The sequence below is a fragment of the Pelophylax lessonae genome, assembly GCF_965119305.1.
Source record: "Pelophylax lessonae genome assembly, chromosome: 5".
Taxonomy (NCBI): Eukaryota; Metazoa; Chordata; class Amphibia; order Anura; family Ranidae; genus Pelophylax; species Pelophylax lessonae.
In genome coordinates this window covers 249856397-249879806 of record NC_138772.1, presented here as the reverse complement: position 1 = coordinate 249879806, position 23410 = coordinate 249856397, and the positions used below count along the sequence as shown (strand labels likewise).

Genomic DNA, 23410 nt, shown 5'->3' with positions numbered 1-23410 from the left:
CTATGTGGCCGAGTTGGGCACCGCTGTCGGGGAGCGGCCTCAGTGGGTCTAGCTGAAGCCCCTAACTCCCCCCTTGGGCATCTGCCGGACTGAGGATCCGTGCTATTTGCGGCTGGGCACCCACAAACATATAGGCCACGACTTGTGGCCTGCTGGGCCATATGGTCAGCTTGGCACCTCCCCTGAACCGGGTGGTGCAGTGGGGGCGCTTCATTTTTAGGAACAGTCTTGCCGCCATAATTGTGTGAGTGGGGGTACCCTGCCTGCGCGTCCGCGTCACGGCAGGCGGCCCACCTTTAAGGGGGGCTATGTTCTATTATGTCCTCTATGGTGGGCTGTTAGGGCGACCCCCCTTGTCTTTTGCGGGGTCTTATAGGTGTTCCATTTGTGGACCCTTGGCCGGCGTCCCCTTGCGGGATCGCAGTCAGTGGTCTCCCCTGATTATGTTTCAGGGTGAGCTTAGAATATGGCGACTCTACTGGGTCTGGATCCACGCACTTCGAGTGCTCTGATAGTGAGGATGATTCCTCTTCTACTGCAGCTGCGCATGAAATGGCGCTGGTGGATGCACTGTCAACTTTATAAATGGAGGATGCAGCTGCTGCTGCGTCCACTTTGGTACCCGCAGCTCCCCAAAAGCGGCAAAGGATCTGGAGGGTGATATGACATGATATGGCTGAAATGCTGGTCTTTGGACCAGTCTTCTAAGAAGGCCTTATCGCTTCTCCTCTTTGTGGGGGATCACCTGTTTGGATCTTTCCCGAATGATATCATTAGGGGTTTTACAGGGGGGGGGGAAGAGTACTCTTCTTCCACAGGCGCCAGGGGCAAGGAGTCTCGTCGCAGACGTGGGCCCTTTTTTTTTCTCTGCTTATATGCGGCCTTTTCGTCTCTCAGGATCTCAAGACAAAGGATCTATGTCTGTCAGGACCTCCAGAGGTTCCAAGAGGACCAGGTCTGGTAAGCCGAGAATGGGTTCTTCCAGACCTGCAGACAAGCCCTCTTCGGCCTGAAGGGGTGCCCTCACCCATGTCTGAGGTGGGAGGACATCTTCGCTTCTGTCCAGACCCATGGACCTTCCTGATTCAAGACAGGGAGGTTCCACGAGCTGATTTGGTCCGGCTACAAGATGGAGTTTTGGTCTTATCCTCCAGTGAGGTTCTTTCCTTTCAACCTGCGTTCGTTCCCAGATTGCCTGCGGGGTCTCTTCGGGGCGGTGCAAGACTTTCTACTAATAGGGGTAATTGTTCCGGTTCCAAAATCTGAATGTTTTCAAGGTTTCTAGTCAAACTTGTTTACAGTTCCTAGGAAGGAAGGCAAGGTACGTTTAATCCAGCTTTTTGCGTGTTCAGACGTTCCGAATGGAGTCCATTAGTGCGGTAGTGGCATGCCCACATCAAAAGGACGCTTACTGTCATATTCCTTTATGTCGGTCATCAGCGTTTCTTCCGCTTTGCCATGGGCGAGAAGCATTATCAATTCATGACATTAACCTTTGGTCTCGCCTCAGCTCCTTGGGTAGTCCCAAAAGTGTTTGCCCCGGTGTTGGCAATGTAGCGGCAGCAGGGGATTGCGGTACTGGGTACCTGGACACTGCAGGATGTGATTTGGCTCCTGTTGTCCAGCAGTTGGTAATTTTTCAGGAATTGCATGCGGGTGCTGTGCCTGATGGTGTCTACCTTTTGAGACGGTTCTGTTTGCACAGTTCCACTCAAAAACCTCTGCCAAAGAGAGATTCTTGCCAAGTAGGACAAAAATCCACAGTCTCTAGACAATCTGATCTTGTTGAGCCTGGATACGAGGGGGTTATGGTGGCTTCGCTCCCTGGCGCTTCGACAGGGCAAATCCTTTCTTCCCCTGTACTGGATGGTGGTCTCCACGGTTGCAAGCCTGTCCGGATGGGGAGGTATTTTGGGCACAGATGTGCTCAAGGGGTCTGGACTCTGGAGGAGTCAAGACTACCGATCAATATACTGGAACTTCGGGCGATAAGATTTGTCTGGCTCGTTGGACAGATCGCCTTTAGGTTAAGGATTCAATCGGACAATGCCACGGCTGTGTATGCATGCATCGTACATACAAGGGGGAGTAGAACTAGGGGAATCCATAGTGAAGAAAGATCTGGGTGTCCTGGTAGATCATAAGCTTAATAAAAGCATGCAATGCCAAGCTGTGGTTTCCAAAGAAAGCAAAGTCCTTTTCTTGTATTAAAGTGGTTGTAAACCCACTTTAAATACTTTTACTTATAGGTAAGCCTATATTAAGGCTTACCTATAGGTGCTATAAATATCTCCTAAACATGCACCATTTAGGAGATATTTATAATGCATGCAGCCGATGACGTCATCGGCGCATGTTTTCTGAAGGAAAGGCCACCCATGCCTTTACTTCAGAGCCCTATGCCGTGAACGGCAGCTCCCGTGCGCATGCGTGGGAGTGATGTAATCGTGCCTCCGGCCAATCAGTGGCTGGATTGCCGAACATGTCGGCAGTCCTGTCGGTATTGCGAGGGCTTCATTTTTAGCTAAGTACTTCATAATGAGCTAGTATGCGATGCATACTAGCTCATCATGCCTTTGTCTTTACAGGTTTTTTTTTCACTTTTTGTTTCCAGAGGGTTTACTTCCTGTTTAACAGAGGTATGGACTCCAGAGAGAGTGATATCATTTTGCACCTGTGCAAATCATTAGTAATACCTCATCTGGAATATGCAGTTCAGTTTTGGGCACCGGTTCTCAAACAGGATATTGAGGAACTGGAGAAGTGCAGAGAAGGGCAACCAAACTCATAAGAGGCATGGAGGAGCTCAGCTATGAGGAAAGATTAGAGGAACTGAATCTATTCTCTCTTGAGAAGAGGAGATTAAGGGAGGCTAAGATCCACATGTATAAATACATAAGGGGTCCATATAGTGAACTCGGTGTTGAGTTATTCACTTTAAGGTCAACACAGAGGACAAGGGGGCACTCTTTACGTCTAGAGGAAAAGAGATTTCATCTCCAAATACGGAAAGGTTTCTTCACTGTAAGAGGTGTGAAAATGTTGAATAGACTCCCTTCAGAAGTTGTTCTGGCTAGCTCTCTAGATTGCTTTAAAAAAGGCCTGGATTCTTTCCTAGGTGTACATAAAATAAATAGGTACTAATATTTATAGGTAAAGTTGATTCAGGGAATATCCGATTGCCTCTCAGGGGATCAGGAAGGAATTTCTTTCCCTGCTGTAGCAAATTGGCTCATGCTTTGCTGGAGTTTTTCGCTTTCCTCTGGATCAACTGTGGGTATAGGATTGTGTATATGGGATTGTATGGTTGGGTTTTCTTTACTATTTTTTATTTTTTATTGATTGAGCCAGATGGACTTGTCTTTTTTCAACCTGACTATGTAACTGTGTCTCCGGTGGAGAACTCCTGAGGTTGACCTGTTGGCCTCTCGACTCAACAGGAAGGTACAGAGAATTGTGGCAAGGACTCGGGATCCTCTGGCTGGCGCCACAGACGTGCTGATGGCTCCTTGGCACCAGTATCATGTGCTATACACCTTTTGCCCTCTAAAACGTCTGCCAAGTCTTCTGCGGAAGATCGAGGCAGAAGGGATCCGGCCATGATAGTGACTCCAGGCTGGCCTTTCCGGTCTTGGTACGCCGATCTTGTATGACTGGTCACCAATGCCCCTTGGAGACTTCCTCTCAGAGAAAATCTATTGGCCCGAGGGCCAATCTTCCATCCTGCTCTACCGTTGCTGGCTGTATTGGCTTGGCTGTTGAAAGCCAGGTCCTGAAGGATAAGGGGTTGTCTGAATCAATGATTCCTACGCTATTAAAGGCTAGAAAATCTACCTCTAGGAAGATTTACCATTGCGCCTGGAAGATGTACATTGCATGGTGTGAGTCTCTTGGGGGTCATCCCCGTTCCCTTTCGGTGGTTCGGAATTTGACATTCCGCCAATGAGTTGTCGTCTTTTTGGCGACGCATTCTTTGGTTCGCACCTTTTATTCAGGGGGTTCGCCACTTGGCTCCCCCAGTACAGGCTCCATTGCCTCCGTGGGATCTCAATTTGGTGCTGTCAGTTCTCCAGTAACCGCCTTTCAAAAATATTTGCGAGCTTCCCCTGCTTACATTGTCCCAGAAGGTAGCCTTCTTGGGGGCTATTACTTCTGCACACAGGGTATCGGAGCTAGCGGTGTTGACTTGTCGTTCACCTTACCTGGTGTCTCATAGAGATAAAGTGGTGCTTCACCCTTTTCAGTCTTTCCCTCCTAAGGTTGTTTCTGGCTTCCATCTGAATGAAGACATTGTGTTGCCTTCCCTGTGTCCCAAGCCTAAACATCCAAGGGAGATTGCCTTGTACTCTTTGGATATGGGTCAGGCGCTCATGGTGTACCTTGCGGCAACTGAGCCGTTTAGGAAATCCGCCTTATTGTTTGTCCTTACGGATGGACCTCACAAAGGGTTGGTCATGTCTGCCGCGACCATTTCTAGATGGACAAGACAGATATGGTGCAGGCCTATTCCATCAAGGGTCCGGTTCCTTTGTTCCCTGTTAAGGCGCTTAGTGCCTCGTGGGCTTTCCGCCATCAGGTGTCAGTGATACAGGTTTGCAAGGCGGCCACCTGTTCGTCTGTACACACTTTCACAAAATGCTTTAAAGTGGATGTACTGGCATCTGGGGATGCTTCTTTTTGAGAGGACCTGGTCCTCTTTGAGGTTGTATTGTTTTCAGGTGAGCTCCAGTTGTTCCTGGTTGAGCTCAATGTTGCCTGGTTGGCTAGGTTTAGCCTTTTGGGAATTTTTTTCTGCTGTGTTTTTCCCACCCCTCATGTTTTAACTGCTTTGGGACGTCCAAATGGTTAAGAAGATTTTGGAGCTGTGCCCGTCAACGAACGAAAGCAAAAATTGGAGTTTTGGCATACCGTAAAATCCTTTTCTCTGATATTCATTGACGGACACAGCACCCACCCCTCTATTGGGTTGGGTTATTTTTCTTCTGACACTGCTTGCAACAAAACTGAATGCCTATAGCAGAGTGTGGGAGTGTATCCCCTGGGACTGCCCCATAGGCGTACTAAAGCTTTTCCATGCCTAGTGTCCTACTCCTGTAAGGGGCAGCATAACCCAATGGTTCAGAAGATTCTGGAGCTGTGTCCATCAATGAACATCAGAGAAAAGGGTTTTATTTACGGTAAGACAAAAATCTAATTTTTTCAATCCTACTTAGTTTTTCATTATTTTTCTTTTATAGACCTTGGTGACATCACTAGCTTTCTTTTTTTATTGTGACACCAGCCAAAGACTACATGGTACACATCTTTTTCTGTACCCTGGGTATTATTGTGTGTGTACTTATTCCAGATTTATGGAGGATGTCCAGTTCTACTTTTTTCAGTATCCTGGATGTAATTCTTAGACTTCACTTAGACTCCCGTTTAGGAGCTTTTGGCGTTTTTTTTGCCAAAGTTCCTGAACTCAACTTAATAAAAGCCTGTGTGTTCATGCACGCAGGCTTTTATCAGAGGTTAGGAGCAGCAGAGTTTAGAGGAAGTCAAATTTCCTCTTCTGAATGCAGAAGATTTTGCGTTCAGGAGAGGAGCTTTTGGTCATAAAAAATGCCAAACGTGCATAAACGCATCTGAACGCTAGGCGCATTTAGCACTTTAGCATTTATTAATTTCAATGGCCTCAATAAGTTAAAATTCTGGCCAATAAAATAAACTTCCAAACACCAAATGCTGCTAAACTCACCTAAAGTGTTTTGAAAAAAAATGCAGCTTAGGTAGGGTTTTAACCACTTAAGCCCCGGAGGATTTGGCTGCTAAACGACCAGGGGGTATTTTGCGATTCGGCACTGCGTGATTTTAACGGACAATTGCGCGGTCGTGCGACACTGTACCTAAACGAATTTGACGTCCTATTTTTCCCACAAACAGAGCTTTCTTTTGGTGGTATTTGATCACCTGTGCGCTTTTTACTTTTTGCGCTATAAACAAAAAAAAGAGCGTAAATTTTGCAAAAATAACAGGATTTTTCACATTTTTTTATATGAAATCCCCCCCCCAAAAAAATGTAAAAATCAAAATTTTTTAACATTTTCGGCCAATTTGTTTTATGCTACATATGTTTGGTAAAAAAAATCGCAAAAAGCGTATTTTTATTGGTTTGCGCAAAAGTTATCGCGTTTACTAACAAAGGGAAAGATTTTTGTCATTTTTGTTGTTTTTTTTTAAACGCGTAATGGCGATCTGCGATTTTTTTTTTTTGCGGTACTGCGACATTGCGGTGGACAGATCGGACCCTTGACTGACATTTTTGACACTTTTGGGGTTACCAGTGACATTTCTACAGTAATCAGTGCTATACATATGCACTGTTACTGTAAAAATACACTGGTAGTGAAGGGGTTAACTTTATTTGAGAGGGAGGGGCTGTGTGTGTCCCTAGGGGCGTGATTCTTACTGTGATTGGCTGTGGCTTGAGGTGTAAGGACACTGATCAACGATTCTACATAGTAGAACCGTGTGATCAGTGTTTTTACACCGAGGAGAATGACAGGTGGCTTGTTTACACAAGCCGCCTGACTTTCTCCCTCTCCCCCGACGATCGCCGAGTGACCGGCGGACATCGGGTCCGCCGGTCACACGCGCAGGGGGGTACGTGACCGCACGGGAGCGCGCCTCCGCGGGCGTGCGCTCGCTCCCCAGACCCTCCCAGGCTAGTGACGTTAATTAACGTCACTTTGCCTGTGAGGGGCTGACTGCCGCAGTAAATCTACTGACGGCAGTCGGCAAGCGGTTAAAGCTGGTTTTCTCCTGTCAGGAGATACAGCATTTACGATAAACCAGTGTGCTTGAAGCGTGCATGAAGCCTAAGTATCACTTTATCTTGTATGTATGGACAGTGCCATGTCTCTTGTTCTTTATGCTGGATGTAAAGCAAAGTATTTGTATTTATAATGGATGGATTTTGCACAGTACCATTTCTCATGATATGTAAGCTGGGTGTAATTCTCTATCTGTTGTTGTTCTGTATGTATGGACACTAAATGTTAAATGCCTCTATTCTGTATGTAGGGTGTTATTCTGTCCCTAAACGAATGTGTGCCTTATGAGTAAAGTGTTTGTTAACCCAACATTTCATATTCCTGATATGTGTCTTCTGTACCATGTACTTGTATGAAAACGTATCCTGTTATTTGTATTACTTTTGTGTAAAATCTCTGGTGTTCCCGCCAGTCATCCTGCTTTCCTATTAAAAACTGACCACACTAAGCAGGAGAACACATCGTGGTCAGTTCCCTAGCTGTGCTGGTAACTCAGCCTGCTCTCCTTCAATGATCAGACTTGTCCTCACACGCCCCGCTGCACAGCCTTTCACTGGGAAGCTCAGTGTGCTGTTGCTGCTCCTCCCCCCTCCCCAGCTCTTATGCAGCTAAGAACAGAGGGAATGTGATCACTTAAAAAGAGAAAAAATGTGTTTTAATAACTATACACGAATGTCTTTCCTTTCATTTCTATTTGAAACTGAATGGATTGTTTTACAAGGTGATCATTTACAATCACTTTAAACCACATCCCATGGATTTTGTCACACTAATTTCTCCAAAGTGGTGCACCCCGCATTCCAAATTATTGTTATTGTAATTATTATTCTTCCAGGTTTGCATCTCCAAGTATGCCTCTTCATGTTATTCTATAGGAATCCACTGAAATGGAATGGTTTTATTGCATGCCCGCTATTGGGGTATATATGTGGCACTGAGCAGTTTACACAAAAGGGGAAGCTCTACTGGTCTGCCTCCTCAAACCCCCGCTGCCACATTTTGGTCTTCTTCCCCTACAGCTGGCCCATTCATAGAGCAAAGCGCGCTTCGCGCATGTGCAGTTGAATACAGGCTGTGAAGCCGCAAGACTTCATTGCCTGGTTTTCATTAGAAAATCAGCTCAGTGAGGCTACCACTATATTTCTAGACAGGTAAGTGTCCTAATTAAAGGTCAGCAGCTACAGTATTTGTATAGCCTGAAGCTCCTCTTTAAGGTGATTCCCAGAGGAGTGTGGTGTTTGTAATCTTGCTTTGTTAATGGTACACTCCAGTCAAAATAAAAAAATAGCTTTCGATGCACACATGGACCACAGCTTGCCTGCTGAGTAGTTAATTTTTATTTTATTCTTAACGTTTACCGTCTTAATACAGTTGCTTGTAATTGCTCTTTAAAAATTTTTAAATTTAAAACTGCTGAATTAGCTTTATACTAATAGTCAAATTATTCTCTTTTTAATATTTAGGATGTTCGTATACATTTAATTTGTTTACAACTCTTATATCTAACAATTTTCAGGTGCAAGTCCAAAACCTTTAATTATAGGAAACTTCCAACAACTTCGGTTATCATAGCATTTTATAATGAAGCTTTATCAACACTGCTTCGTACAATACACAGCGTTTTAGAAACATCTTCTGCAGTACTTCTGAGAGAAATCATATTAGTGGATGACTTCAGTGATAAAGGTACTTGCTGTAACCATCAGTGACTTTATTTATCCCTGGGGCTTAATGAGTAGTGGTTTGGTTTTATACACATTTTTTCAAGCTGTTTTAAATTTAGAATTAATACCAACTTTTATTCGGTAAATATGAAATGTGATATTTTGATATAGCTATGTAAAAGGAGTGCTCCATGAAATACAATATATTTGGAAAGGACAGCAGGAATCGGAGCAATGTGTTAAAAACAATACCTAGTATGTGTGTGTGTGTATATGTATGTATGTGTGTAAGTGTGTGTATATGTATGTATATGTGTATATATGTGTATATATAATATATATAATATATATATATATATATAATTATACAGTATCTCACAAAAGTGAGTATACCCCTCACGTTTTTGTAAATAATATTTCTCTTACGTCCCCCGACAGTCGCCGCCTCTTCATATTCGTCACTAATGGGGTTATTGACCTTTGCTCCGTAGGAGTAGCTAGGCAACAGAATATATTAATATCAAAGCTTTTAGCATATCCCACCCCTAGGGGGTGGTCCCCTCAGTCAATACCTCCCTGCTTCCTGCATTTCCAACTCAGTTTCTAATGCCTAGCTCAGGAGTAGGTTGGGCTGTTCCTATGCTGGGGCTCTTAGTCTCAGCTTCTTTTCTCTTTTTGATTTTATTTGGAGTTTTTTTCTCTTTCCTTTACTTAGCTGTTTATTTTCAGCGTTAGTTAGCTTCTTCTGATGAAGATGATCGTGCGGAGCTGGGTCTCAGTCTGGCCACCCTGGATCCCAGGGCTCAGGGCCAGGGGCTTCCCAGCCTGCCATCGAGCGTTCAGCTTAGGTTTTGCCCTGGCACATTGAACGACCCATCCCTGTTCGCTGCAGGGATGCTATCGGTGAGGTGGCTACCTCACCGGACGCCATGCGGTTTCGCACCACAATTCCACTGCATCATGCTTGCGACACTCCCTGTCCTCAGTGCAGCGGTTTGGTCGCTGGAGCAGGCTCCCCACGCCACCCGGACTGGTAAGTGTAACTCTATGTGGGGACCTGTCTATTTGGGTGTCAGTCTGGGACTGTGTGACCCTGCATGTCTGTGTGGCTGCTGTGCTCCCTGTCAGTTCCTGTGTGGAATTGCTGCCTGTGTGTGGGCTGTGAGGGGGGGGGCTCCCGCTCTGCTGGGTGTCAGCATGAAGCAGTCAGATTAGGGACATGCTGTGCGGTGATCGCTGCGGCGACCCGCCATTTTTTTGGGCAGAAATCATGGTGGCCGGTCCTGTGTGGTTAGACACGGCGTTTTGGTGCCAAGCGCCGCCATTTTAGCGGCGATCGATCGGGCCACATGTCGGCGCCATTTTCTGTTTGCCCAGAGAGGCTTCATAGGGGCGGTCAGTCTTGCATCACTTCCTTTTGCTCTGGGACAGCGATCGGTGCAGCAGCCTGTGTGATCTCTCCAGGTTTTTACCTTTTCCTTTTTTCCTGTATTCCTTGCCCAGTTTCTTATCCCTGTGGGGGTCAGTGTATTCAGTGGGTGCGGTGGGCTACGCTCGCCGCGATCTTAAAGGGGCAGTACCCTTTTCTTACTAATTTGCTGGGGCATGGATTCTCAGGATTGCAAGTTTCCTCCCACCTTGGTGGGGGGCCAAGGGGCTGCTGCTTCCCCCGAGGGGGCTGATCTGGCCACTATTGTGGCAAATTTAGCTGCTCAAGTGCAGATGCTGGTGGCTGATCGATCCACAAAACGGCCCAGAGTGTCTATTTCCTCTGATTCAGAGGGCGATGGGGCTGCTATGGCTGGAGTGCCCTTCTCAGGGTCTCACTCATCCCTAGACCTTGTGGGGTCTGACGGGGAGGCTGAGGTGGAGGGGGTTGATTATTCTCCCCCTGGCTCGTCTGAAGAGCTTGCACTCATGGATGAGTTGGTTGCTTCTATCAAGCAAACGCTGCATTTACAGGATGAACCATGTCCTCCAGTTTTGATGTCCTCTTATGGGACGCAAAGAAAGCGCAAAACATCACAGGTTTTTCCTTGCTCTACGGAATTTCAGCGCACTGTTGATGAGCAATGGCGCAATTTAAAGAAGCCTTTTGCTGTGCCGAGTAGGTTCAAGCTGCGTTATCCATTTACACCCGCCACTGATGAGCGTTGGTGTGTGCCGCCTCAAGTGGATCACGCGGTGGCGATTTTGAATAAATCCACTGCGATCCCTGCTGAGGATACCCCGGTGTTCCGGGACGCGACGGACAGGAGATTGGAGTCTCTGGCCCGTCATGCTTATACGGTTGCTGGTTCTATGTTGAAGCCTATTTTTGCTTCCATTATGGCAGCCCAAGCTATTGCGGATTGGACGCAGGTGCTCAGGCGCACCCTGGTGGCTGATTCTGCCCCGCCGACAACTTTGGCTATGGTGGATCAAATTCATCAGGGTGTCATGTATTTGTGTGATGCGGACTTAGATATGGTTCCTTTGGCTGCGCACCTTTCTAGTGTGGCGGTATTGAACCGTCGCCTGATATGGCTGAAATGTTGGTCTGTTGACCAATCTTCTCGCAAGACTTTGGCTAATTTGCCCTATTCGGGATCTCGCCTTTTTGGCGAATCCTTGGATACTCTGATAAAGGGTATTTCTGGGGGTAAGAGCACTCTTACCCCAACCGCACAAACCTAAGTTTGTTCGTGGTAAGAAGAATACATCGTTTAGGGCCTCTCAGGGGTCCTTTCGTGCCTTTCGGTCGCACTATAAGGGCAAGCCCTTCAAGGGACAAGGCTCCCAGAAGAAGCCGTGGGCGGGTAAGCAGAAGTCCGGCCAGTCCGGGTCTGCTGCCCATAACAATACGGCCTGAAGGGACGCCCTCACCCGGTTCTGGGGTGGGGGGACGTTTGCTCGGTTTTCTTCAACCCTGGCTGGACCGAATTCGGGACAGGTGGGTTCAGGAAATCGTTCGATCTGGATACAAGATCGAGTTTCTCTCTCGGCCGGTGGGCAGATTTTTCCCCTCGAACCTTCAGCTGACTCCGGAGCGATTGCAGGATCTGCACCTGGCGGTGCGGGACCTGCGGGCCCAGGGAGTGGTGGTCCCGGTGCCTCATCGGGACAGATTTCCGGGGTTCTATTCCAATCTGTTCACTGTGCCCAGAAAGGAGCGCAAGGTACGTCCGATTCTGGACTTGAAAGCTCTGAATCGCTTTGTGCGGGTTCGCAAGTTCCGCATGGAATCCCTGCGCTCGGTGGTGGCTGCCCTGGTTCCGGGGGAATTCATGGCCTCCATCGACTTGAAGGATGCGTACCTACACATCCCCATTTTCGAGGGTCACCAGAGGTACCTTCGATTCGCCATTGCGGAGGATCATTACCAATTCGTAGCGTTGCCCTTTGGTCTCGCTTCGGCTCCGCGGGTTTTCACCAAGGTGCTTGCGCCGGTTCTGGCTTTGAGAGCCCAGGGCATTTCTGTCCTGGGGTATCTGGACGATATCCTGATTCGGTCCGCGACCAGTCAGGGCCTGGTGAATGACCTGTCCATCACGATGCAGACTCTGCAGGAATTCGGTTGGACGGTAAACTTTCCGAAATCAACGTTGTGTCCGTCGGTTCGTCTTCCCTACCTGGGGATGATACTGGACTCTGTTCAAGCGAAGGTCTTCCTGCCGGAAGACAAACTTCGGACGCTTCAGTGCGAAGTCGGGTCCCTCAGGGACAATCAGTGCTCGTCCCTCCGGACGTGTATGAGGTGTCTGGGATTGATGGTTTCGACTTTCGAGGCGATTCCCTTCGCCCAGTTTCACACGCGGGATCTTCAGGCTGAGGTTCTGGCCAAATGGGACGGGCGTCCGCAATCTCTGGATCTGCGGCTGTCGTTGAGCCACCTCACTCGCAGGGGTCTTTTGTGGTGGCTCCAGTCCCCGGCGGTGTTGGGGGGCAAGTCGTTTCGTCCTTTGTCGTGGACGGTGATCACCACGGATGCCAGCCTGTCGGGCTGGGGTGGTGTTCTGGGCGTTCTGTCCGCTCAGGGAACTTGGTTGGAGGAGGAATCCTCCCTTCCGATCAACATTCTGGAATTGCGAGCGATAAATCTCTGTCTTCTGCGTTGGACGGACAGGCTTCAGGGCCGTCCGGTTCGGGTACAGACGGACAATGCCACAGCGGTGGCCTACATCAACCACCAAGGGGGCACCAGGAGTGCCCGAGCGGCTCGGGAAGTAGCCGACATTCTGTCTTGGGCCGAGACGCACGTCCCGGCGATATCTGCAGTTCACATTCCGGGGGTGGAGAACTGGCAGGCGGATTATCTGAGCCACCAGACCCTGCACCAGGGAGAATGGTCCCTCCACCCGGATGTCTTTCAGATGTTGTGCGCGAAGTGGGGATCCCCAGATGTTGATCTGTTCGCGTCTCGTCTAAACAACAAGGTGGAAAGGTTCGTGGCAAGAACGCGCGATCCTCGGGCAGACGCCTCAGACGCGTTAGTGGCGCCCTGGCATCAGTATCGTCTGATGTATGCCTTTCCACCGATTCAGCTGCTGTCCAGGCTCCTTCGCAGGTTGGCCTCGAAACCGCACACGGTGATTCTCGTGGCACCGGACTGGCCTCGCCAGTCTTGGTACGCAGACCTTGTGAATCTGGCGGTCGACGCTCCGTGGCGTCTGCCACTTCGAGAAGATCTCCTGTCTCAAGGACCGATATTCCATCCTGCTTTACAGTCGCTGGCTTTAACGGCCTGGCTGTTGAAAGCCAGGTCCTGAAGGATAGGGGTCTCTCCCCTGAGGTCATTCCCACGTTGATCAAGGCTAGGAAAGCCTCCTCAGGAAAGATTTACTACCGTACTTGGAAAGCATTCTTTGCCTGGTGTGAGTCCAGGGGATATTCCCCTCGCTCGTACTCGGTGTCGAGAGTGTTGGCTTTCCTTCAAACGGGCGTGGACCAGCGTTTGGCGTTGGCCACGATTAAGGGTCAGATTTCTGCGCTGGCCGTTCTTTTTCAACGCCCTGTGGCGTCTAACTCTTTGGTTAGCACCTTTGTTCAAGGGGTGCGACATCTGGTCCCTCCTAGGGATTTGAAACTTGTTCTGTCCGCATTGCAACATGCTCCTTTTGAAAAGATCAGGGAGATCTCGTTGTCTCTGTTGTCCAAGAAGGTTGCCTTTTTGGTGGCGATCACTTCGGTTCGCAGAGTGTCGGAACTGGCGGCCTTGTCCTGCAAATCCCCGTATTTGGTGATTCACTTGGATAAGGTGGTCTTGTGACCTAACCCGTCTTTTCTTCCGAAGAGGATCTCGGAATTTCATCTCAATGAGGATATTGTCCTGCCTTCGCTTTGCGCGAAGCCTAAGCATCCGAAGGAGGTGGCATTGCACTCCTTGGATGTTGTTGGGGCAATCAGGGTTTACCTGTCGTCTACGAAATCCTTTCGCAAGTCGGATGCTCTCTTTGTCCTTCCTGAGGGACCTCGGAAGGGCATGGTGGCGTCGGCTGCGACCATCGCCAAATGGATCAGACAGACGATTGTGCAAGCCTATGCTTTGAGGGGGAAGGTTCCTCCTTTCCCTGTGAAGGCGCACTCTACCAGGTCTCTGAGTACGTCTTGGGCCTATCGTCATCAGGCTTCTGTGGCCCAGGTGTGTAAGGCGGCGACTTGGTCGTCCGTTCACACCTTCTCAAAATTTTACAAGGTGGATGTTCAAGCATCGGCTGATGCTTCCTTTGGCCGTAAAGTTCTTAGTGCGGCAGTGCCTTAGGGTCCCTCTTTTGGGCCCTTGGCTGTTGGGGGTGTTTTTACCCCTAGGTTACTTGTTCTTTCCTGGGTTGTTGCTCCTGTTGAGCACGTTTTTTCCTGTTGCCCAGTTGGTTCTCTTACTGTGGTAAGGTTCCTTTCTCTGATGTGGGTACTGCGTTGCTTTAGACGCGGCTGCTTTTTTCCCACCCCTCATGTCTACACTGCTATGGGACATCCCCATTAGTGACGAATATGAAGAGGCGGCGACTGTCGGAGGACGTAAGAGAAAACTGAATTTTTGTAAAATCTTACCTGTAAAATTCCTTTCTCTGAGTCCTCCGACAGTCGCCGCCCCCGCCCCTCTTTTGGGGTTTTGTTTATGTACTTTATTGACTGAGGGGACCACCCCCTAGGGGTGGGATATGCTAAAAGCTTTGATATTAATATATTCTGTTGCCTAGCTACTCCTACGGAGAAAAGGTCAATAACCCCAATAGTGACGAATATGAAGAGGCGGCGACTGTCGGAGCACTCAGAGAAAGGAATTTTACATTTAAGATTTTACAAAAATTCAGTTTTTATATCTTTTCATGTGACCACACTGAAGCAATTACACTTTGCTACAATGTAAGGTAGTGAGTGTACAGCTTTTATAACAGTGTCATGTGACTGAGAGCCCATTCACACTAGCGCGACTTATGAGGCGACTTGTGTCGCCCCAGGTCGCTTGACATAACAAAAGCAATGTTAATCAGTGCCGTCTTAATTGGCACTACTGAAGTCGCTCCGACTTCAGAAAAGGGTCCTGTACTACTATGGGGGGTTGCTGGTGCCTCAAACCAGAGAGTATGGGACTTTATGGGCAGGTAGATGGTTTGTACAAACAATAAATCGGATGTGGTATAAGTGAAATAAAATTAAATAATTTATTACAGAAAAAAGAAAATTACAAATTGTAACAAGTATTTGGTGAACAATGTGCTTGGGGAGAGGAACCCAAGTGTGAGAAAAGTAAGAGTGATTCAAAGGAATCAGTGACAATGGTGCATCTGGTGACATTTTACAAGGATTTTCACTGTTTTCCAGTAGATGTTTAATGGAAAATTACTCCCAGAAAAATCCCAAATCGCTGACGCGTTTCGGCTCTATCACGGGCCTTTATCAAAGCGTTCAGTCACTCAGTCAGAGTCAGTCTATGAGAACAATGTACAGGATTATTCAAATACTCTGAATATATCATATAACATCGTTAAATATTTTAAAAAAGCTTAGGTGGTACATACACGGGTGTAGCCACTATTCTGCGCAGAATTCTCATCACCGTTCACAATCACAGCGGGAATCGTATACTGCATATAGCCTAGAGGGGTATTCACAATGGTATTAATTTATGGTGAGGGTTGGTACCGTCAAGGTGTAGATAAGGCAGTATCTTGAACTTAGTTTGGTAAGCTGCTGGGGTGGGGTTCCTCCGCATTTCTGGAAACAAGGGGGGGGGGAGGGAGGGGGGATTTTTTCTTCCCTTTCTTTACCACCAGGTCCTCAGTCTGTAGTATAATAAACCTGTTTTACACATGTGTACCATGGCTATGTATCAATGACTATGGTGCCAGTAATCCCAAATGAGTGTAGTTTAACTTTATTTCAGGTGCTTGTGACAGTAAAATTCCGTGACTGTGGTGCCCAAGAGGTTAAATCATGGTTGACTGATCGGAGTTCCAATGGAACACTTACGTTTTTTCACAATGGTCCTTTAGGCTGGCGCGCAGGTCCGGTCTGTCCTCTCTCCTCTGCTTGAGAGGAGTGAGGGCTGACTCTCGTTCCCCGGCCTTTTGTAGTCCTTCGCACATGCGCAGTACGCGCTGCACGTAAGCGGACTACGGGAGCGTTTACGTGGCAATAGTCTCTGCGCCTGCGCCGAGTGGATGCGCGCGCAGGTGCAGGCCCGTTGTTAGGGACGCTCATTCAGGCCGCCAGCACAGTGGGAGGGGCCGTCCTCTCCCCGAAGGGGATCGGTTCTTCCCGAACAGCCCCTACGCGATACACGAAGGGGCTTACCGTGCTGGGTGTGACTGCGGGGACAAAAGGGGAGTGCTGTCTGCAGAATCGGGGCTGGTATCCGTGCGTGCAATAAAGACATATATGTCGGTATTATAACATGGATTTCAATCAATGAAGATAAACATTCATCTTGGCATATAAAAAATGCTATAATGGAAAAGCAAAATAAAAAAGCAAAATAGGTAATATTATTTAGCAGCAGTAATACAGTACCCCACATAAGGTATTGGGGGGGGGGGGGGTGGGACGGTCCTGATCGCTGGGCAATACCAGGGTCGCCCCTGGATCATGTTTAAAAGAAATCTGGTTCTGGACACTACTTTTGAGGTTATTTTGAAATAAACTACAGATGTATCAGTGGGTTATTGTTGCCCCTATATGGTTTATATAAATAGGGACAAAGAGGAGAAGATAAAATAAGGGGATGGTGGATACACATGGGTAGGGGGACTGTTTTGATGGCAGATGGATGGATGGATCAATCAGTCTTGCCTGATGCAAAACCATCAAGAAACGGGCGGAAGCTCTCATTTTCATTGAGTCCAGGTGGTTTTGTCGCCCGAAGGCGTCTGATCCACCTCATTTCCATTTGTAACAGTCTCTTGTTCCAATCCCCCCCTCTACATGGTATATGGATCCTTTCAAGTGCCATAAATGTCACTTTAGGCATTCTATTTTTGTGGTGATGTGCTACATGCCTACCAAGGGGCACATAAAAATTGCATAGTTGCATGCTATTGATATGTTGGTTGACACGTTTTCCGAATTCCTGTTTGGTCTTTCCTACATAGTAGGATTCACATTGACATCTCATAAGGTAGACCACCCCTCTTGTCCGTCAGTTCACGAAATGTCGGGGTTTGAAAAGCTCCCCATTGGGGAGTGTAGTATTGACACATCTCTGTATGACATTACATTGACCGCAGTTACCACAAGGGAATGTACCCATTTGCTTGCAAGGATCCTTTCTCGTTTCCTTATATTCACTGTGGGTGAGTGCTTGTTTCATCGATCCTGCTTTCCTAAAAGTTATTTGTGGGTATTCAGGTATAAATGGTTTAATTGCGGGGTCCTCTTTTAGGATCAGCCAGTGTCTCGCAATAATGTTCTTTATTTTGGGGTGGTCATTCGTGAATCTTGTTATAATCCTGGTCTGGTTGTCTTGTTCATTAGATTTCTGTCTATTTTTGTTCTTAAACAGAATGTCCTGTCTTTCTTGTTTTTTTACCCTATTGAATGCCTTTTTGAGGGTTGTCTTAGTATAGCCTCTTTTCAGAAGTCTTGCAGTGAGGGAATTGGCTTCTTTTTGAAAATCTTGTTCGGTGGTACAGTTCCTTTTTAACCTGAGGAATTGACTGTATGGAATTGCATTCTTGAGTGAGGTGGGATGGAAGCTCGACGCATGCAGTATGCGATTGCCAGCTGTTTTCTTTCCGATACAGGGTTGTTTTTAAGAGTCCGTCTTTATCCTTCATAATCCATGTATCCAAGAAGGGGATTTTTTCCTTGTCATAATTGAGGGTGAAGAACATGTTATATGTGTTATTGTTCATGGCATGAAGACATTCTTGGATCATGCTCTCCGGTCCAGTCCATATAATGAATATATCGTCTATGAACCTTTGCCAAACGTTCATAGACGATATATTCATTATATGGACTGGACCGGAGAGCATGATCCAGCTGGCAATTCGATACTGCATGCGTCGAGCTTCCATCCCACCTCACTCAAGAATGCAATTCCATACAGTCAATTCCTCAGGTTAAAAAGGAACTGTACCACGAACAAGATTTTCAAAAAGAAGCTAATTCCCTCACTGCAAGACTTCTGAAAAGAGGCTATACTAAGACAACCCTCAAAAAGGCATTCAATAGGGTAAAAAAACAAGAAAGACATGACATTCTGTTTAAGAACAAAAATAGACAGAAATCTAATGAACAAGACAACCAGACCAGGATTATAACAAGATTCACGAATGACCACCCCAAAATAAAGAACATTATTGCGAGACACTGGCTGATCCTAAAAGAGGACCCCGCAATTAAACCATTTATACCTGAATACCCACAGATAACTTTTAGGAAAGCAGGATCGATGAAACAAGCACTCACCCACAGTGAATATAAGGAAACGAGAAAGGATCCTTGCAAGCAAATGGGTACATTCCCTTGTGGTAACTGCGGGCAATGTAATGTCATACAGAGATGTGTCAATACTACACTCCCCAATGGGGAGCTTTTCAAACCCCGACATTTCATGAACTGTCGGACAAGAGGGGTGGTCTACCTTATGAGATGTCAATGTGAATCCTACTATGTAGGAAAGACCAAACAGGAATTCGGAAAACGTGTCAACCAACATATCAATAGCATGCAACTATGCAATTTTTATGTGCCCCTTGGTAGGCATGTAGCACATCACCACAAAAATAGAATGCCTAAAGTGACATTTATGGCACTTGAAAGGATCCATATACCATGTAGAGGGGGGGATCGGAACAAGAGACTGTTACAAATGGAAATGAGGTGGATCAGACGCCTTCGGGCGACAAAACCACCTGGACTCAATGAAAATGAGAACTTCCGCCCGTTTCTTGAGGGTTTTGCATCAGGCAAGACTGATTGATCCATCCATCCATCTGCCATCAAAACAGTCCCCCTACCCATGTGTATCCACCATCCCCTCCTTTTATCTTCTCCCCTTTGTCCCTATTTATATAAACCATATAGGGGCAACAATAACCCACTGATACATCTGTAGTTTATTTCAAAATAACCTCAAAAGTAGTGTCCAGAACCCGATTTCTTTTAAACATGATCCAGGGGCAACCCTGGTATTGCCCAGCGATCAGGACCGTCCCATCCCCCCCCTCCCCCAATACCTTATGTGGGGTACTGTATTACTGCTGCTAAATAATATTACCTATTTTGCTTTTCCATTATTGCATTTTTATATGCCAAGATGAATGTTTATGTTCATTGATTGAAATCCAGGTTATAATACCGACATATATGTCTTTATTGCACGCACGGATACCAGCCCCGATTCTGCAGACAGCACTCCCCTTTTGTCACCGCAGTCACACCCAGCACGGTAAGCCCCTTCGTGTATCGCGTAGGGGCTGTTCGGGACGAAGCAATCCCCTTCGGGGAGAGGACGGCCCCTCCCACTGTGCTGGCAGCCTGAATGAGCGTCCCTAACAACGGGCCTGTAACTGCGCGCGCATCCACTCGGCGCAGAGACTAGTGCCACGTAAACGCTCCCGTAGTCCGCTTACGTGCAGCGCGTACTGCGCATGCGCGAAGGACTACAAAAGGCCGGGGAACGAGAGTCAGCCTTCATTCCTCTCAAGCAGAGGAGAGAGGACAGACCGGACCTGCGCGCCAGCCTAAAGGACCATTGTGAAAAAACGTAAGTGTTCCATTGGAACTCCGATCAGTCAACCATGATTTAACCTCTTGGGCACCACAGTCACGGAATTTTACTGTCACAAGCACCTGAAATAAAGTTAAACTACACTCATTTGGGATTACTGGCACCATAGTCATTGATACATAGCCATGGTACACATGTGTAAAACAGGTTTATTATATTACAGACTGAGGACTTGGTGGTAAAGAAAGGGAAGAAAAAATCCCCCCCTCCCTCCCCCCTCTTCTTTCCAGAACTGCGGAGGAACCCCACCCCAGCAGCTTACCAAACTGTAAGTTCAAGATACTGCCTTTTCTACACCTTGACAGTACCAACCCTCACCATAAATTAATACCATTGTGAATACCCCTCTAGGCTATATGCAGTATACGATTCCCGCTGTGATTGTGAACGGTGATGAGAATTCTGCGCAGAATAGTGGCTACACCCGTGTATGTACCACCTAAGCTTTTTTAAAATATTTAACGAGGTTATATGATATATTCAGAGGATTTGAATAATCCTGTATATTGTTCTCATAGATTGACTCTGACTGAGTGACTGAACGCTTTGATAAAGGCCCGTGATAGAGCCGAAACGCGTCAGCGATTTGGGATTTTTCTGGGAGTAATTTTCCATTAAACATCTACTGGAAAACAGTGAAAATCCTTGTAAAATGTCACCAGATGCACCATTGTCACTGATTCCTTTGAATCACTCTTACTTTTCTCACACTTGGGTTCCTTTACCCAAGCACATTGTTCACCAAATACTTGTTACAATTTGTATTTTCTTTTTTCTGTAATAAATTATTTATTTTATTTCACTTATGCCACATCCGATTTATTGTTTGTACAAACCATCTACCTGCCCATAAAGTCCCATACTCTCTGGTTTGAGGCACCAGCAACCCCCCATAGAATTACATAAGGGACGGCGGCAAAACCTACTCATTTATATGTGTACAAAAGAAAACCTCCCTCTATTTTAGGGTCCTGTACTACTTTGAGGCGACCTGTGATCCGACTTGTCCCATATACTTCAATGGGAGTCGCCTCCTTATCTTAATTGAAGCGACTTGTGATCCGACTTGTGATCCGACTTTCCATAAAAATGGTATTGAACAAGAAAAAAAGAGCCTTTTTCTTATAATTTTTATTAAAACATGAATATGTCTTCTCTCCACCTGGCCGTTTTTCTTGCAGGCATTTTTGGAGGCAGGCATGACTTTTTTGGATTTAGTGTCTGGGGTGTCAAAAAAGTGTCCCTGTGAAGTTTCAGCTCTGTAGCATGTCCAGAACCCACACTGAACCCACACTGCTGCATTAATAATTATAAGAAAAATGCTTTTTTTTCTGGTTCTGGACATGCTACAGAGCTGGAACTTCACAGGTACACTTTTTAGACCCCCCAGACACTAAATCCAAAAAAAGTCATGCCTGCCTCCAAAAATGCCCGATAAATGCCTGCAAGAAAAACGCCCAGGTGGAGAGAAGCCATATTCATGTGCTCATAAGAAAAATGCTCTTTTTTTTTCTGGTTCTGGACATGCTACAGAGATGACCCACAGAGACCCCCCAGACACTAAAGACATGCCTGCCTCCAAAGACGCCCAAAAAATGCCCGATAAATGCCAGCAAAAAAAAAAAAAAAGGAAAGGGAAATTAGGTCACAACACATCATATTCTGATTGGCCAAATACAAAGTCGTCTCGAGTCGCGCCAAAGTCGCGCTGAAGTCACGCTAAAAGTCACGCTAGAAGTCACCCCTTATGAGGCGACTTTAGTGGTCGTGGCAGTGTGAACCGGCTCTCAGTGTTACAAGGTCCCAGGTGTGAATGGGAAGCAGGTGTGTTAGTTTAATGTTCTCGCTCTCACTCTCTCATACTGGTCAGTGGAAGTTTAACATGGCACCTCATGACAAAGAACTCTCTGAGGATCTGAAAAAAAGAATTGTTTCTCTACATAAAGATGGCCTAAGCTATAAGAAGATTGTCAAGACCTTAAAACTGAGCTGCAGCGCATTTGCCAAGACCATACAGCGTTTTAACAGGACAGGTTCCACTTAGAACAGGCCTCGCCATGGTCGACCAAAGAAGTTGAGTACATGTGCTCAGCGTCGTATCCAGAGGTTGTCTTTGGGGAATAGACGTATGAGTGCTGCCAGCATTGCTGCAGAGATTGAAGGGGTGGGGGGGTCAGCCTGCCAGTGCTCAGACCATATGCCGCACACTGCATCAATTTGGTCTGCATGTTGTCCCAGAAGGAAGCCTCTTCTAAATATGATGCACAAGAAAGCCTGCAAACAGTTTGCTGAAGACAAGCAGACTAAGGACATGGATAACTGGAACCGTGTCCTGTGGTCTGATGAGACCAAGATAGACTTATTTGGTACAGATGGTGTCAAGCGTGTGTCACAGAAACCAGGTGAGGAGTACAAAGACGTGTGTCTTACCTACAGTCAAGCATGGTGATGGAAGTGTCATGGTCTGGGGCTGCATGAGCGCTGACAGCAATGGGGAGCTACAGTTCATTGAGAGAACCATGAATGCCAACATGTACTATGACATACTGAAGCAGAGCATGATCCCCTCTCTTCAGAGACTGGGCTGCAGAGCAGTATTCCAACATAGCATGATCCCCTCTCTTCAGAGACTGGGCTGTAGGGCAGTATTCCAACATAACGACCCCAAACACACCTCCAAGTTGACCACTGCCTTGCTAAAGAAGCGGAGTGCAAAGGTGATGGACTGGCCAAGCATGTCTCCAGACCTAAACCCTATTGAGCATCTGTGGGGCATCCTCAAACAGGAGGTGGAGGAGCGCTGGAAAATAATGGTGGCCACACAATATTGACACTTTGGGCCCAATTTGGACATTGTCACTTAGGGGTGTACTCACTTTTGTTGCCAGTGGCTTAGACATTAACGGATGTGTGTTGGGTGTATTTTGAGGGGACAGCAAATTTTACACTGTTATACAAGCAGCTGTACACTCACTACTTTACGTTGTAGCAAAGTGTAATTTCTTCAGTGTTGTCACATAAAAATATATAAACTATTTACAAACATGCAAAGGGTGCACTCACTTTTGTGAGATACTGTGTATACGCTCTTGTGAGATACTGTGTGTGCATATATATATATAATATACACACACACACAGCTGCAAGAAAAAGTATGTGAACCCTTTGGAATGATATGGATTTCTGCACAAATTGGTCATAAAATGTGATCTGATCAGCATCTAAGCCACAACAATAGACAATTGCAGTCTGCTTAAGCTAATAACACACAAAGAATGAAATGTTGCCATGTTTTTATTGAACACACCATGTAAAAATTCACAGTGCAGGTGGAAAAAGTATGTGAACCCCTAGACTAATGACATCTCCAAGAACTAATTGGAGTGAGATGTCAGCCAACTGGAGTCCAATCAATGAGATGAGATTGGAGGTGTTGGTTACAGCTGCCCTGCCCTATAAAAAACACACACCATTTCTGGGTTTGCTTTTCACAAGAAGCATTGCCTGATGTGAATGATGCCTCGCACAAAAGAGCTCTCAAAAGACTTACGATTTAAGAATTGTTGACTTGCATAAAGCTGGAAAAGGTTAAAAAAACAAAAAAACAAAAGCCTTGCTGTTCATCAGTCCACGGTAAGACAAATTGTCTATACATGGAGAAAGTTCAGCACTGCAGCTACTCTACCCTAGGAGTGGCCATCCTGTAAAGATGACTGCAA

At 46.6% G+C, this 23410-nt stretch overlaps 1 protein-coding gene across 1 annotated transcript in view; it reads left to right on the top strand.

The window, feature by feature from the left end:
- Window positions 1–23410, top strand: part of LOC309556663 (polypeptide N-acetylgalactosaminyltransferase 4-like) — a 662237-nt gene that overhangs the window by 95373 nt on the left and 543454 nt on the right. The window contains exon 2 of the mRNA XM_082259119.1: window positions 8329–8498. Within this exon, the coding sequence (XP_082115245.1) occupies window positions 8329–8498 (170 nt within the window). The remainder of the gene's footprint in view (window positions 1–8328; window positions 8499–23410) is intronic.